This window comes from Elephas maximus, chromosome X (assembly GCF_024166365.1).
Source record: "Elephas maximus indicus isolate mEleMax1 chromosome X, mEleMax1 primary haplotype, whole genome shotgun sequence".
In the NCBI taxonomy this organism is placed as follows: Eukaryota; Metazoa; Chordata; class Mammalia; order Proboscidea; family Elephantidae; genus Elephas; species Elephas maximus.
In genome coordinates this window covers 169,890,917-169,906,547 of record NC_064846.1, presented here as the reverse complement: position 1 = coordinate 169,906,547, position 15,631 = coordinate 169,890,917, and the positions used below count along the sequence as shown (strand labels likewise).

General features: G+C 45.3%; 1 protein-coding gene across 1 annotated transcript in view; it reads left to right on the top strand.

The window, feature by feature from the left end:
* WWC3 (WWC family member 3) overlaps positions 1-15,631 on the top strand; it is a 129,882-nt gene that overhangs the window by 95,464 nt on the left and 18,787 nt on the right. The window contains exons 9-14 of the mRNA XM_049873116.1: positions 76-318; positions 3,724-3,813; positions 4,800-5,365; positions 11,223-11,343; positions 12,175-12,249; positions 13,094-13,180. Of these exons, the coding sequence (XP_049729073.1) occupies positions 76-318; positions 3,724-3,813; positions 4,800-5,365; positions 11,223-11,343; positions 12,175-12,249; positions 13,094-13,180 (1,182 nt within the window). The remainder of the gene's footprint in view (positions 1-75; positions 319-3,723; positions 3,814-4,799; positions 5,366-11,222; positions 11,344-12,174; positions 12,250-13,093; positions 13,181-15,631) is intronic.

The following is a 15,631-nucleotide window of genomic DNA, read 5'->3' as shown; positions in this document are numbered from 1 at the left end:
AGTGAAGAAGCCGAGAGTGGGCTCTGGTCGGTGGTCTGGTGAGTTGACTGATTTGTCCCATTCTCTCTCTTCCAGAGTCTCCAATATCCAGCAGCAGCTGGCCCAGCTTGATAACGAGTCCTGGCCCGGAATGGCTGAGGCTGACAGGGACCGGCTCCAGCTTGTCAAAGAGAAGGAAGCCTTGCTTCAGGAGCTTCAGCTTATCCCTCAGCAGAGGAGGTCGGAGGAAGACGTGGCACGGCTGGAGGAGGAGAAGAGACGCCTGGAGGAGGAGATCCAGCGAGCCCGCGCCACGTCTGTGCAGGGCGCCACAGAAAGGTGGGTCATTCTGGACAGCTCCAGGGCAGGCAGGGACATGCCTGCCAGGGGGGAACCCGCTTAAAAATGAGCTTAGAGAGCTTCCATATGGCTTTAGAACTTTTTTGATTGTCATCAGAGCAGCTACTACCTGCGGCGTTTCCTTACTAAGTGGTGGGAAGGCAGAAGGTGGCGAGGAATGTGTGCATCTGAACCTCCTGCTGAGAAGTGGGAGCTGACTGAGAAGGAGCGAGGACATACAGGATCACCCACCACTTAACCCACGCCCCTTCCTGGTGTAGATACTCTGAGCTTTTGCCCAGTTTTTGCCGGACAGCGCCCTCTAAAGGCTTGGTGTCATTGTAGTATCCCTCGACATCGCCAGTGGAGACAGCTGGCGGTACAGCTCTAGAACAGGGTGGCTCTGTTGCTAATGGGAAGGAAGATTCTTCATTCCTGACATCGCCAGTGTTACGAAAATCTGCCCTGTTACTTTGATCTCCGCCTTGCTTTTCTGGCTGGGAAAGCATGTTCTTTCTTTGGCAGTAGGAAGCTTGCAGCCTATGTCGGGCCGGTTTCCGAACGCGCCTCCCCTTGCTTGATCTTTGGACTCTTGCACAGCGTGGGAAACATGGAACCGACCCAGCGTCTTTTGTCCTCTTGGCGCTGAATTGTTGGGTCTTTCATCTAGTGCCATGGCTCCTGGCTCCCATTTGCTGGGCGTGATCACTAACTTGGTAGAAGCGGGGTCTGCTTTCCATATTGAGGCATTGTCAGAAGCTTATCTGTAGCCATCTGCTGAGCTTTGTAGAGTTCCTTCCCCCTTTATCAGTTAATATACTGGCTCCTTCAAATTCAGCTTATTATCGTGATTATAAGCTGTGTCTATGGGGGCAGTCAGTGATGATTCAGTAGTAGAATTCTTGCCTTCCATGTGGGACACTCGGGTTCCATTCCCAGCCAGTGCACCTCATGTACAGATACCACCTGTCTGTCAGTGGAAGCTTGGTTGTTGCTATGATGCTGAACAGGTTTCAGCAGAGCTTCCAGACTAAGATGAACTAGGAAGAAAGGCTTGGCGATTGACTTCCAAAAATCAGCCTGTGAAAACTCTGTGGATCACAATGATCTGGGGATGGCAAAGGACCAGGCAGTGTTCCATTCCATTGTGCATGAGGTCACCATGAGCCGGGATGACTCAGTGGCAGCTAACAGCAGCAAACTGTATCTATACGAGTGTTATCTATGTAGAATTTAGTAGTCACCTGTGTGACCCTGCCAGTGCTAACCAGCGTCAGCCCTGAGATTGAAACCCAGCCTTCCCACCTGACTTTCTAACCTCTATTTCTACTACTCTTGCTGCTTAAAGTGTGGCTGCTGGCCAGCAACATCAGCATCACCCCTCGAGGTCTTGCTGGAGTGCCCTGCCACAGGCACACTTGTTTGAGAAGCACTGTATTACACCACAGAGAAGGGAAGATATGGGGGGTATAGGCTTCTTGAGGAAACCCTGGGGGTGTCGTGGTTAAGTGCCACGGCTGCTGACCAAAAGTTCAGCAGTTCGAATCCAACAGGCGCTCCTTGGAAACCCTATAGGACAGTTCTGCTCTGTTCTGTAGGGTCACTACGAGTCAGAATCGACTCGATGGCAATGGGTTTGGTTTTTTTTTTTTAATTAGTTTATCCTTATAGATGCCCTTATAACTATTATTTAATCAAATTGTATGATGTTCTTCCTTATTCATTGATGGTTATTTATCCTTGGATCTTCCTTGTCAGTGTTTATGGTAGACGGGTCTGTGTCACAGCATTAGTGATTAATGTCAGTGTCGGAGGGAAGCAGTGGTGTTTCAGAGCCCAGTTCATAGTAACAGGCAGAGTGAATTTTATTTTTGTTAAATGATGAGTCCATATTTTGCTTTCAGTCACAATTCATACACATCCACCCAATATATTAGACTTTAATCTTTTCATCATCTGTTAGCTTATTTTTATACTCCTTTTCATAGCAGTGGTTCTTAATATTCTTTGGAGTTTATTCCTTTGAAGTAAGAACACAAGGCTGTCTACTTTTGGTTTGGGCCCTGGCCAGTGTTTTGCCAGGAAATGGTCTGTATCCCTGTATTAGTTTCCTCGGCTGCCATAACAAAGTACCACCAACTTGGGTGGCTTATAGGAACAGAAATGTGTTCTTTCACAGTTCTGAAGGCCAGAAGTCCTAAATTAGGGTGTTGGCCATGTTGGTTCCTTCCGAGGGCTCTGAAGGAGAATCTGTTCCATGGCTCTCTCCTAGTTCCTAGTGATGGCTGACAATCCTTGGTGTTCCTGGCTTGTGGATGCATCTTCCAATGGCTACCGACTCTCATTCTCTGTGTTTTACAAGGGCACCACTCAGATTAGGACCCACCCTACTCCAGTATGACTTCATGTTAACCAAACATCTTCAGAGACTCTGTTTCCAAACACAGTCACATTCACAGGTCAGGGGTTAGGACTTCAATGTATCTTTTTGGGGGGCCACAATTCAATCTGTTACAATCCCTTTTTCTTTTTAGTTGGAAAAACGTGTACAGAAGTTAGGCAAATATTTAAGATTCCTGTTTTTATAGAACCAATCAACTAGAAATCACAGCAGCTTGAATCGCAGATAGGTTTGGGGCCTTTCAGTAATTGATGATACGGCTTTATGTGAATGTCCCCACCCCTATTTGGTAAGGAATCCACCTTTTTAGGCATTGACAACTTTCAGAATAACCAGCAAGAAATTAGATGTGGCTCACTCCCTCTGTTTTTGAAATGCACCGGCTCAGTAGAATGACAGGTGTGACGTCTTGAATAGACGTCGGTAGTTTGTTCTCAAAAAATTTTCAATGAGGATAAAACAATCTGAAAATAAGTCATGATTGATTAATCAAAGATAATCTAAAATCAGTGTGCCACATGTATAAGTGAGCATATGTGTGTGCGTGCGGGTGCGGACACGCGCACGTGTAATACATGTAAATGGAAAGAGACAGAAGGAATGGCTGGATTTGGTAGTGGGCTGGAGATCTTGCCATGTTTACTCAAGAGTGGAGCCAATTTTCGGTAAGAACTCGGTTTCAATTCTGTTAATTTTGTATTTGAGATCGTAGAATTCGGATTGGGTTGGACTTTATGCAAAAGTGTTAAGAAGAACATTGACAGGTTTCTTCTGGGCGTACGTAAATTCCAGGCAACAGGTCACTTTTAGAGACTGGCTGCTGTTTGCTGTAGGATGTGCTCTGCTGAGGTCACCCCAGCCCTGGAATTCTCTGCGAATTAAGAGAGCGCCTGTGGTTGGAAAGGTGCGGTACTGACAGTGGGGAATTGACAGGTGAATTTCTTGTTATAAAAATATACGTGCTCTCTTTGAAATCCACCAGCTTGCTGTTTTCTTACCTGTAGGATTCTACTTCAGGAGAAAAGAAATTGTCTACTTATGCAGCTTGAAGAAGCTACCCGCCTAAAGTCCTATCTTCAGTCCCAGCTAAAGAGGTTGGTTACTTTAAAAGAAAAGGTGATACTTTATTATTGTGTTAAAATGGTGTTTCCATGAACTTCGTAATTCCCTTTCGCTTAGATTTTCTCCCCTTGAAACTTGGAACCTGAGGTGGTATAAATGCAGAATGGAAAAGTGGATGGCTGAGTGGTATTTTCTCCGATGACCCACTAATACATGATTCACTGACTATGAGGAGAATTGAATTCAGAATAACTAGTCTGAAGTCACATTTATCTCAGCATTTTTATAATCTAACTCACAGCTTCGGAAGTGTCTGTATCTATTCACATAATATGTACGTGTACATTTTTATTTTGAGATTTTTTTAAAAAAGGATATGAATATTTTAAAAATAAATGAGGTTGGGATGCTCAATAACAGCTCATGTCTTTAAGCACTTACTCTGTTGAGAAGTATGACATTAAGGGATTTGTTTGTCTTAGTTTCTCAGTTATTCTGCCTAACAGTATCATCAGGTAGGAACGGTTATTACCCCAGTCCTGGTGACAAAATGGGAGGCTCAGAGAGGTTAACTGACTTGACCTAGCGTACTCAGCTTGTATAGCCTGGACTTGAACTCGACACTCATGCTTCGGAGTCCTTGATTTTAACCCCTGCTCTATACTGACAGGAGCCCTCGTGATGCAGTGTTTGGCTGCTAACCAAAAGGTCAGCAGTTTGAATCCACCAGCCCTTCCTGGGAAACCCTATGGGGCAGTTCTACTCTGTCCTATAGGGTCGCTATGAGTCGGAATCGACTCGATGGCAATGAGTTTTTTTTTTTTTCTATACTGACATTGAAAAGAAACAAGGGAAATATTAATGAGGGTACATTAACATACGCATAGGGGTTTTAAAAATCCTCCAGCTAATGGGAGCCTGAGGCTGGATTTTCTTCCCTCATGGAATAGACTAGAAGCTCTTGACACGGGCCTCTGGGCTGGTTTGCTCAGAGCATGGCCTACCTATCTCGTTTCAGCCTGTCCGCCAGCACCCTGACAGTGTCTTCAGGGAGCAGCCGTGGCTCGCTGGCCTCTAGCCGGGGCTCGCTGGCCTCCAGCCGGGGCTCTTTGAGCTCCATCAGCTTCACTGACATCTACGGCCTGCCACAGTATGAGAAACCCGATGCCGACAGCAGCCAGCTTTTGCGCTTCGACCTAATTCCCTTTGACTCCCTGGGACGAGATGCCCCTTTCTCCGATTCCCCAGGCCCCTCTGGTTTCAACAAGCCAAGGCGGTCCCTGGACACACCCCAGTCCCTGGCTTCCCTCTCCTCTCGCTCCTCTCTGTCTTCCCTGTCTCCCCCAAGCTCACCTCTGGATACACCCTTCCTCTCGGCCTCGAGGGACTCTCCTTTGGCCCAGATGGCGGATGGCTTTGAGGTGTCAGGCTTGGGTGCACTAGACAGACTGCGAGCCCAAGCATCTGCTCTGGGAGATGAAGAGCTGCAGGGAACAGTGTCCCTTCAGCCACACGGATTCCCCGGCGATGGGGAAGGATCACGTGATCGAGGACCCCAACTGGCCTGCGCTCCTGCAGGTGGAAGTAAGTATCAATAAGTCATGTGGGTTTTCACAGTCCTGGGAAGAAAGATTTAAAATTCAGGGAAGAAAATGTGTGCAATTGCATTGACGCTGGCTGGCGTTTCTGTTACATCGTGAGCATTAAATTTAGGAAAATAGATAGGATTAGAAAGAGTACAAACCTGCACTAGTCCTAGTCCGCGTAGTTTCATTGTGGGGCTTTCAGCATGTGGAAAGATAATGTCAATTGGCAAAGTAATCTTTTCCGCATATTTGGCTTGTTGTCAGAAAGTACTTAATTGTTGGAAATGCGCTAAGAACCACATAGTATTCCACATTCAGGGGATGATAAAGATGTAATAGGCCCTTAATGAGCTCTGCAGGGTGTGTGCCAAGATGGAACATTCTGTGTGTGCCCATTGAAGACCAGCATGCGGGCTGGGGTCTGGTTGTAGCTGAGCAGAAATCTCTACATCCTTTTCAACTGGGAGCAATATTACCACCACCCCTCCCAACCTCGAGGACATTAGGCAATGTCTGGAGACATTTTTGGTTATCACATCTGGGTGCAGGGAGGATGCTACTGGCCAGAGATCCTGCTAAATATCCTACAATGCACGGGACAGCCCCTCACAGCGAAGAGTGAGCCAATCCAATGTCAGTAGTGCCAACGCTGAAAAAACCTGGTAACCTACTGTGGAGTAGTTTAACACAAAGGGTCAAAATAAAACTTGGATGGAAAACCAGTTTGGTGTAGTGGAAACCACTTTGGACTAGCAGTTTGGAGACCTGGGTTCTGTTCCCTGCCCTGTTGACTAGCTAGCTCTGTGACCTTGAGCTTGAGGTATTCCTTCACTCATCCAAGTCTTGGCTTCCCCATCTTTGAACAAGGTCCCTTGTGTTGATCACCATCCTTTTACCTGCGAATTACATATATGCTAGGAGTCCCTGTTAACACCTGGATATTTAATGAGAGACCTGACGTGTTCTGAGGCAACACCAGGCTTTTCTAGCTCTGTTACTTGCCATCTTCCTCTCTGTGTTTGCAAACACATCTTTCATGTCCCCAGATACACTGGTTCTGTAATTCACATATCCTGGGATGCTTCGTTCACTGAGTTCTGCTTCATAGGCGCAGGTTCTTTGCTCCATGTTTTCGTCTTTCATTTAAAACAGGAAATGCACGCCAAGGACTGGGTTGTACATCCATCATCACTTAAGTTAATTTTCCTCTTACCCTTTTTTTTCCCCTCTTACGCCAACTTTGGAAAACCTGGTGGCGTAGTGGTTAAGAGCTACGGCTGTTAACCAAGAGGTCAGCCTTTCGAATCCACCAGGCACCCCTTGGAAACCCTATGGGGTAGTGCCACCCTGTCCTTTAGGGTTGCTATGAGTCGGAATTGACTCAACAGCAACGGGTTTGGTTTTGGTTTTATGCCAGCTTTTCTGTAAAGGTTGAGCTACGAGAGTATCAATTTAGTATGGCCATCAGAAAATCAAGACAAGGAAAAAGGGATGCTTTGGGCCAGAGGAAAGACAGGGTGTGAGGGAGAAGAACTGACTTAATTTCTGATCATGAATTTCTTGATCTTCCCCTTCCCATTCTGTGGCAGACTCCATAATGGGCCAAATGGCTTAGGCCCGGAGGTATTTGCTTATGCTACGTTTTGATACTGCCACCTGGTGGTAGACTCCTCATGCCATTGTCAGTTGTGTCCTTTTTATAAACTTGAAATGATTGACTCAGGTAACGGGTCCTGTTGGGCACTCCCAGAGGGCTGGGTTGGGTAACAAGCTTCAGGCGTGGATACAGGGTGACTTCTTGCCTCCCTTGGTGCTTGCAGGAACACCGGAGCCCAGAATTATTGAAGCTTTGTAAAGTCTAAGAGGGTCTTAGTGCTCATCACACCACCCCTTCAGCTTTATTGTTGCCCAAGGTCAAATAGTTCCCTCCAACTTTTCAGTCTTGCCAGGGATGACACTGTTGCCATGTGACCCCAAGCAAGTTTCTGCCACATTTTAACCAAACCAACTGCCGTCGAGTTGACTCTGACTGATGGCAGCCCCATGTGTGTCAGAGCAGAACTGTGCTCCGTAGGGTTTTCAAGTGGCAGGTTTTTTGGATGTAGATCACCAGGCCTTTCTTCTGAGGCACCTCTGGGGGGACTCAAGCCTCCGACCTTTTTGGTTAGCAGCAAGGCACGTTAACCATTTGCATCACACCAGAGAGCATATCACATTCAGTAAGAGAAAATTCAAACCTTGACCAAACTTATAAGGCAAGAACGTTGAATGATTTCTTCCATTGTGTGGTCAATCAGTGTGGGGGGAAGGAAGGAAGGCCAAGCGGGAAAATTGACCATAGTCTTTTTTTTTTTTTGTACACTTTTGTCTTCCCTGGATTTTAAAAGTCAGATGTGTCATGATTTTGAAATACTTCTCTATTTTCATCTACCCATTAGTATTTGCTAATCTAAATCTGTAAAAACCTTGACTTTTCTTGTCTGTTTGTTGACATTTTTATTATATTCTCTGTTTAAAATTATTGGCTTCAATTCTGCAGTTTTTTCACTTTGTGCTTTTTTTTTTTTAATCTTGTTTCTCATGCGGCACGACAGAAACGTTCACCGTAAGTGACCTTGGAATTGCCGTTCACCTTTGTTGGTTAGGCTGTGAATGCATCTTTGTGTAGTGGATAAACTTCTTTCTTATGGCCAAGATGTGGCCAAGGGGAGCATATCTTATAGCTCTACTGTGCTGTAGCTTATCGATTGTTGTTATTGTTATTGTTCTTTCTACATTAATATTCATGCTGGCTACTAAAGTTGTATGAGAACTTTTCTAAAAGCTTTAACTGTTTCCTTTATGTATTTTTTTCCCAGAATTTCATGGCTTTCATTATTTTAACAAACCATCTGATAACTTTGCTCACAATGTGATTTCCATTGTATTTTCTTCCTTTTTTTCAAGCACTGTTGATGTCCTCAGGTCTTAGTGTTGGTCTGTCTGTATGTCTGTCTATCTTTAATGATGAATAGGGTCAGAGATCTTGAAAACGTGTGTTGGGAGGAGTATCTATTCCTTGCTTCCTTCGCATTGCTCCCCAGGGCCAGCCTGGCTGCACTGAAACCTAAGATTGGAGTCTGGGTGTGTAGTGTGGTTTCCATGAGTACCTTTTGCTCATCCCAGGCAACGGTTGGAAGTATCCTTGAGTCACCTCCTGCTCCAAGGTGCTCTGTGAGCTCGGTGACTGAGCCTGGGCTCATTGAAGATTAAGTCCTTACTTTCCTCTATTTCTTCATCAACTTGCCATTGTGATGATGAGAGAGAAATGGCCTCCGAGTTCCACCATCTGGTGAACTGAAGCTGCTTAGGCTTTGCCCCATTGTTATTTCCAAAAACAAAACGAAACAAAACCAGCTGCCAGCAAGTCAACTCCGAGTCATTGTGGCCCCATGTATGCAGAGTGCTCCATAGGGTAAATAAACCAGGCTTTTCTTCCAAGGTGCCTCTGCGTGGACTTGAACCACCAACCTTTCGGTTAGCAGGCAAGCACGTTAACTGTTTGTACCATCCAGGGACTTCATTATTCTCTTGTTGTTGTTAGGCGCCGCCAAGTAAGTTTCAACTCATAATGACCCAATAGGACAGAGTAGAACTGCCCCATAGGGTTTCCAAGGAGCGGCTGGTGGCTTTGAACTACCCACTTTTTGGTTAGCAACCAAGCTCTTAACATTATTCTCTTAGAGGAATGTAAAGCTCTGTCTAGGAACTGTGACCAGTTTCAGGGCTGGGAATGGAAACACTGATCAGTTTTGTTTGCTGGGCATCAGTGCAGCCAACTGGTACATTCTGTTTGCAATTCACGACCAGTGGTTTGTGTCCTTTGCACGTGGCTGGGTTGAAGAAAAGAGCTGGACTTAGGAGGTCTGACCTACAGTTGGAGCCCCAGGGCATCTGGGCAGCCCAAAAGGGCGCCAGCTTCTCATTCCTGGCTGACCAGGGGAGGAGGCAGTCACTGCTGGGCTTTCCTCCCGGCGTTGCATAGCAGAAGGTTAACATTTTATCTCTAAGTGAAACTGTGAGACCAAATGGCACAACCCCATCCTATTGTTTGTTTTGTGCAGTGTTTAATGTGATGCTTGTATTTAATTGGTGTGAATAATAATTTGGTTGAAAAGAGGGCTGGTTGTAGGCTTGGCCATTCCCCTCAATTTAGGGATCACGCACAGATGTCAAGGTTTTCCATTTAGAGGGCTTAAATAGCCTAAGGAAAGTACGGAGGTACCAGGGGGATGTGTATTATGGCCAAAGGGCATCATGATCACATTTCTAAGCTGAATATTTGATTCTATTTTCTAAGCAAGCACTCCTCTCTATAAAATGGCTGAGACTCCTCCATACACATTCATGTTTAGCATAGGAAGATAATACCCATGTTTTTACTAGAAGGATCTGGATCATAGGAATGAAAGGGTAGAAAAAGTTGATGAAATGCTAAAAGGAAAAATGTCGGCGCTTATCATTGGCTCTTGATTAAAGTAGATATGAAACGTCCATGTAAGCTGCCTAGTAATGGTAGTGTTGTCACCCCAGGAAGCAGTTCTGGAGGAGAGTCTGGCCCCAGGGCTGCTAGGGGTGATACTGCAATCTGAAGCCCCCCAACCTTTTCCCTGTGGCCACAGGTCTCGAAAGTGTTTTCAAAGGCCTTCTCTCTAGAAGTGGATGATCTGTGCTTGACTGTATCCTGTGACTTGAGGGCCACTGAATTTTGTTAGGACTTATTTGGATCATTAAAATTTTTTTTTCTGATTATAAAAGCAGTGTATGTTTATTATATAAAATATGGGCAATACCAAACAGCATAAAAAAGAAAATGCAAAATAGCCACGTTCCACTCACCAGAGGGAGCAACTGCCCTTAACCATTTGAGGACATCTCTCTCGGCCTTTTGGTTCTGCCAGTCTATCTTGAAGTGTGTTGTGAAGGGGCTTCCCACCAACATTAAGGAAGTGAAAAGATACTTATGATTCCAAGTGTCTTAGGCTGGGTTCTAGAGAAACAAAACCAGTGAAGCATATATGTGTATATGTATATATATATAGAGAGAGAGAGAGGTTTATCTCAAGGACGTGGCTTATATGGTTGTAGAGGCTAGCAAGCCCCAAGTCCATGGGTCAAGCACCAGGCTGGAGGCCTCTCCTGACTCATGTAGCTGCAGGAGCTGATGAACCTAAGATTGGCAGGTCAGATGGCAGGCTGCTGGCTCATGGACTGTGGAGGCTGAAAAATCCAAGATCGGCAGGTAAGGTGGCAGACTGCTAGCTCACAGGCTGCAGAGGCTAACGCATCCCAAGATCAGCAGGCAGAACTGCAGGCCACAGGCTCAAGTCCCGAGAACCAGAGGTCAGATAATGACAAGCTGGGTGCAGGATCCAGAGCGAGCAAGAGCCAGTGAGCTTTGCCAGAACGTCCACATATATTGGATGCAAGCCACACCACTGAAGAAACCCTTTACAACTGATTGGCTGATCACGTCAGATCACATCATAGAGGTGATTACATTATATCACAAAATGGAGGATAACTATATCATTACGTAATTGGCAAATGGCATCATTACTGCCAAACTACATAATTACATAGCTGCCAAACCACTGAGAATCGTGGCCTACCCAAGTTAATTTGTAATCTTAACCACCACACCAAGTGTCTTTGCAAAGAATTTAAAGAGCTTTTAAAGAAGTAGGCTAAAGTGCATTTCTTCAGTTTTTCAATATTAAAAAAGATTGGGTGCAGTGTATTTAGAAATATGCCCATACCTAAAATGGTGAGTCTCTGGAACACTTGGTAACTTCTTATGTGTCTTTTATTTATAGCAGTGACTCTTCGAGAAGACAGCACCAAGAGGTTGGAGAGGAGAGCGCGCCGTGTCTCTGCGTGCCTCTCGGATTATTCGCTAGCCAGCGACAGCGGGGTGTTTGAACCTTTAACCAAAAGGTCAGAAGCCGATCTTATTAGTTCCCTCACCCTGGCCAGGCTTTCTACACTGTTACTGTTAAGTATTGAACCAAAAGGACACATACTAAGTCTTGTACATATTGAGACTTTGTTAATCTGTCTGGGAGCAGAATGTTTAATAAGCTTGTTTCAACCATGGCAGATTGGACTTTAGAAACTTGAAAAGAGAGCTCTGTTCGATTCTGTGCAGTGTTTGGAGACTAGCTCAGGTTTGTAGTTTTAGGAAAATTTCCTTTCTCTCTGCCCTTGGTAGGTACAAGACCCAGTAGAGCTGGAAAAGGAGAATCAGTGTACAAGAGACCTGCTTTTCTAGAAAGGACGTTAATTAGAAATGAATCTCCTCCCTCCCTCTCTTCCAGAGCTCTAGGAATCATTTTGCAATGACAAAACAGCTTTTGGGATTTTGTGCTTTATTTTGATTAGATATTTTTGACGTCATTTGTTTCTTTGGACATTGGTAAATCTCAGGTATCTGTAAGACATTTCACTTACTGCAAACTTTTTAAAAGTTGTTTGGAACTGCACCCCGAATATCACATGTGATTTTGAAAGGAATGCAAAGTTATTTTCTAAAAAAAAAAGAGAAAGAAAACAGTTTGCCAGCAGGTTACCCAATAAGCTATGTCATGGGTCACGGATCCAGGCACCTGTTGTACTCTTTCAGACATGTAGTGAGTTTACTTTTATGGCAGTTTAATAAGGCCCTTCTAAGTAAGACAAGAACACTCTTAACATGAGAGCAGTTCACCAAAATCTGCATTAGTCGCTGCCGCTTGGCATAAACCTGGGTGAATTTCCGCTCGCGCGTAGGAATGAAGATGCTGAGGAGGCTGTATACAGCGAGGCTTGCAGTAATGGAGAGCCCCAGATCCACGTGGGATTTTTGTGAGTACAGAAGACTCCTTCCCTGTTGGTCTCAAAGGTAATCTGTAGATTGAAGTCCTCCTTGCTGGGGTCCATCTTTATATGCCCAGCAATTCACACCTCCGTGGAGGGGCAGCCCTGAGTGCTGCCCCCATCCTTGATACTCCCAGGACTGCTGCAGCTGGTCTTCGGCGAGAGGGCAGAGGTGGTGGTAAGGAACAGTGGTGGACCAGCCACCCCCGTGCCATCTTTCAGCACTGAGATCCAAAGCTAGAACTGTTACCTCATGCTGCAGGGGGTTAGGTGGCTGTAGTGCCACGGGTACCAAAAGCCTCCAGAGAAGTTGGACTCTTTGGGGGAAATGATCACACATTTCTGCTGGGAGTGGATTCCATTCACGACAACACAGATAATGAGGCCCTTCCCCACATCCCCAGAGCAGGTCACCAGGTAATTTGCAACAGGACACATTTGACTTTCTAATTACAGTCTCAGGAAAGGCCATAACCAGTGATAGCCACACTAGCAAGGCACAGTTCTATGCCGACAGTTTTCTTTTGTTCACTCTTGTTGTCCAGTTCAGGGTTTCTCTCCCTCAACACTGCTGACATTTGGGGCCAGATCATTCTGTGATGTAGGCTGTCGTGTGTGCTGTAGGGCGCTGAGCAGCACCTCTGGCCTCTACCCGCTAGATGCCAGCAGCACCCCTCCTCCCCAGCTTTGGCAACCAAAATATCTCCAGGCTTCTCCAGTGTCCCCTGGAAGGCATAATCACCCCCTTTGGAGGGCCACTGCTTAGTTCGATCCAGAGGATTTCTCCACCATGGGGGATTTGCCATTGGTGAACTAGTGTTTCCTTTTCTAGGCGCGATAACAGCAACGAATGTCTTCTCGTAAACGTGCTCCAGCTGAAGAACTTTGCTGGGCTGGGTGTGAAAGAAGACTGCAAAATGTAAGCTCAGGGCTGGACCGTGTTCCCCAGAGAATGGGGGTGTGCACAGCTGATGGTGGCCTCTCTCAGGCTCTTGTTAGACAATACAGCCCACTGGCCTGTTCTACTTGTCAATTTTGCAAGTAAAAAGACAATTTTGCACCTGAATTTGCGGTAAAACACCAAGGATGGTCCATTTGCAGCCTAAAGGATTGTAAATTTTAAAAAGTCTAGTGTATAATTTTGGACAGACCCAGGCTAGTTCTGTGCTGCAAGACAGCAAGGACTGCTCCATCGGCAGCATTTGGGCTTAAGATACCCTTCCTGGGCCCAGAGCTGGGTTGGTGCTGATGGAGCCACACTCTGTCTCTGAGTTCCTATGATGTGTGTTAAAAGGCCTCTGGCTGACTCCACAGCAAAAAGTCAAACAACCCAATTGAAAAATGGGCAAAGGACTTGAATAGACATTTTGCCAAAGAAGATATACAAATGGCCAAGAAGCACACGATAAGTTGTTCAGTATCTTTAGTCATTAAAAAAAAAAAAATTTTTTTTAGGAAAATGCAAATCAAAACCACAATGAGATACCACTTCTCACCCACTAAGATTGCTATGATCAGAGAAACAGAAAATAACAAATGTTGGTGAGGATGTGGAGAGATTGGAACCCTCATCCACTGGTGGGGGTGGTGGCTGTTGTTGTTAGGTGCTGTCGAGTCACTCCTGACTCATAGCGACCCTGTGTACCACAGAACGAAACACTGCCTGGTCGTGCGCCACGCTCACAGGCTGGTTACGCTTGAGCCCATTGTTGCAGCCACTGTGTTAATCCTTCTTGTTGGGGGTCTTCCACTTTTCTGCTGACCCCGTACTTTACTAAGCATGATACCCTTCCTCACGGACTGATCCCTCCTGCTAACGTGACCAAAGTATGTGACACGCAGTCTCTCCATCCTTGCTTCCAAGGAGCATTTTGGTTGTACTTCTTCCAAGACAGATTTGTTCGTTCTTTTGGCACTCCATGGTATATTCGGCATTCTTCACCAACACCACAATTCAAAGGTGTCAGTTCTCCTTCCGTCTTATTCATTGTCCAGCTTTCACATGCATATGATGCGATTGAAAATACCATGGTTGGGTCAGGTGCACCTTAGTCTTCGAGGTGACTTCCCTGCTTTTCAATACTTAAGAGAGGTCCTTTGCAGCAGATTTGCCCAGTGCAACGCATCTTTTGATTTCTTGACTGCTGCTTCCATGGCTGTTGATTGTGGATCCAAGTAAAATGAAATCCTTGACAACTTCAATCTTTTCTCCGTTTAACACGATGTTGCTCATCTGTCCAGTTGTGAGGATTTTTGTTTTCTTCATGTTGAGGTATAATCCATACTGAAGGCTGTAGTCTTTGATCTTCATCAGTAAATGCTTCAAGTCCTCTTCCCTTTCAGCAAGCAAGGTTGTGTCAGATATACATAACGCAGGTTGTTAATGAGTCTTCCTCTAATCTGTTGCTTGGTGGGAATGTAAAATGGTGCAGTCCCTGGAACATACTATGGCAGTTCTTCAAAAGGTTAAACATAGAATTTCCATATTACTCAAGCAGTTACACTTCTAGGTATATACCCATATATATCTGAGGAAGAACTCAGGTACTTGTACACCAATGCTCATCGAAGCATTATTCACAGTAGCGAAAAAGTGGAAACAACCCAAGTGCCCATCAACAGAGGAATAGATAAACAAAATGTGGATATCCACACAATGGATTATTATTCAGCCATAAAGAGAAATGAAATTTTAATAAATGCTACGACATAGATGAATCTCAAAAACATACTAAGTGAAATAAGTCAGACTTAAGGGTCACATATTGTATGTTTCCTCTTACATGGTATCTAAAAACTGAACTAAACTCTTTGCTGTTGAGTCAATTCTGACTCATGACATACTTGGAATAGGCAAATGCGTAGAGACAGAAAGTTACAGGGGCTGGGGGAGGAGGAAATGAGGGGAGTGAGTTTCTGTTTGGGATGATGAAAACTTCTGGAAACAGGTAATGGTGATGGCTGCCCAATATGATGAATGTAATCAATGCCACTGAATCATATGCTAAAAAATGGTTAAAACGGCAGATTTTATGTACATATACGTTACCACACACACACGCACAGAGGCCTCTGGCTGGAATTAGGGCGTCCTTGACTCAACGGCAATGGGTTTTTTTTTTTTTTTTAGTCTGAGGGGAGGAGAAAAAGATACCCATGTGACCAGTCGGGAGGTACTGGGTGACTTTGGCCTTGTTATGGGAGCCCTAATTCTGAGCTCCATGACTCTGGATGGGGGCCTGATGGAAGGTCCGCTCACCCAGGTGTGTGACCACACCTGTAATGGTCAGTTGAAGTTTAAGGGTGGACCTCCCCTCCCAAGAGTCTTCTTTATAAACTTGAGTTCTAAAGACCTTGGATGCAGCTTGGT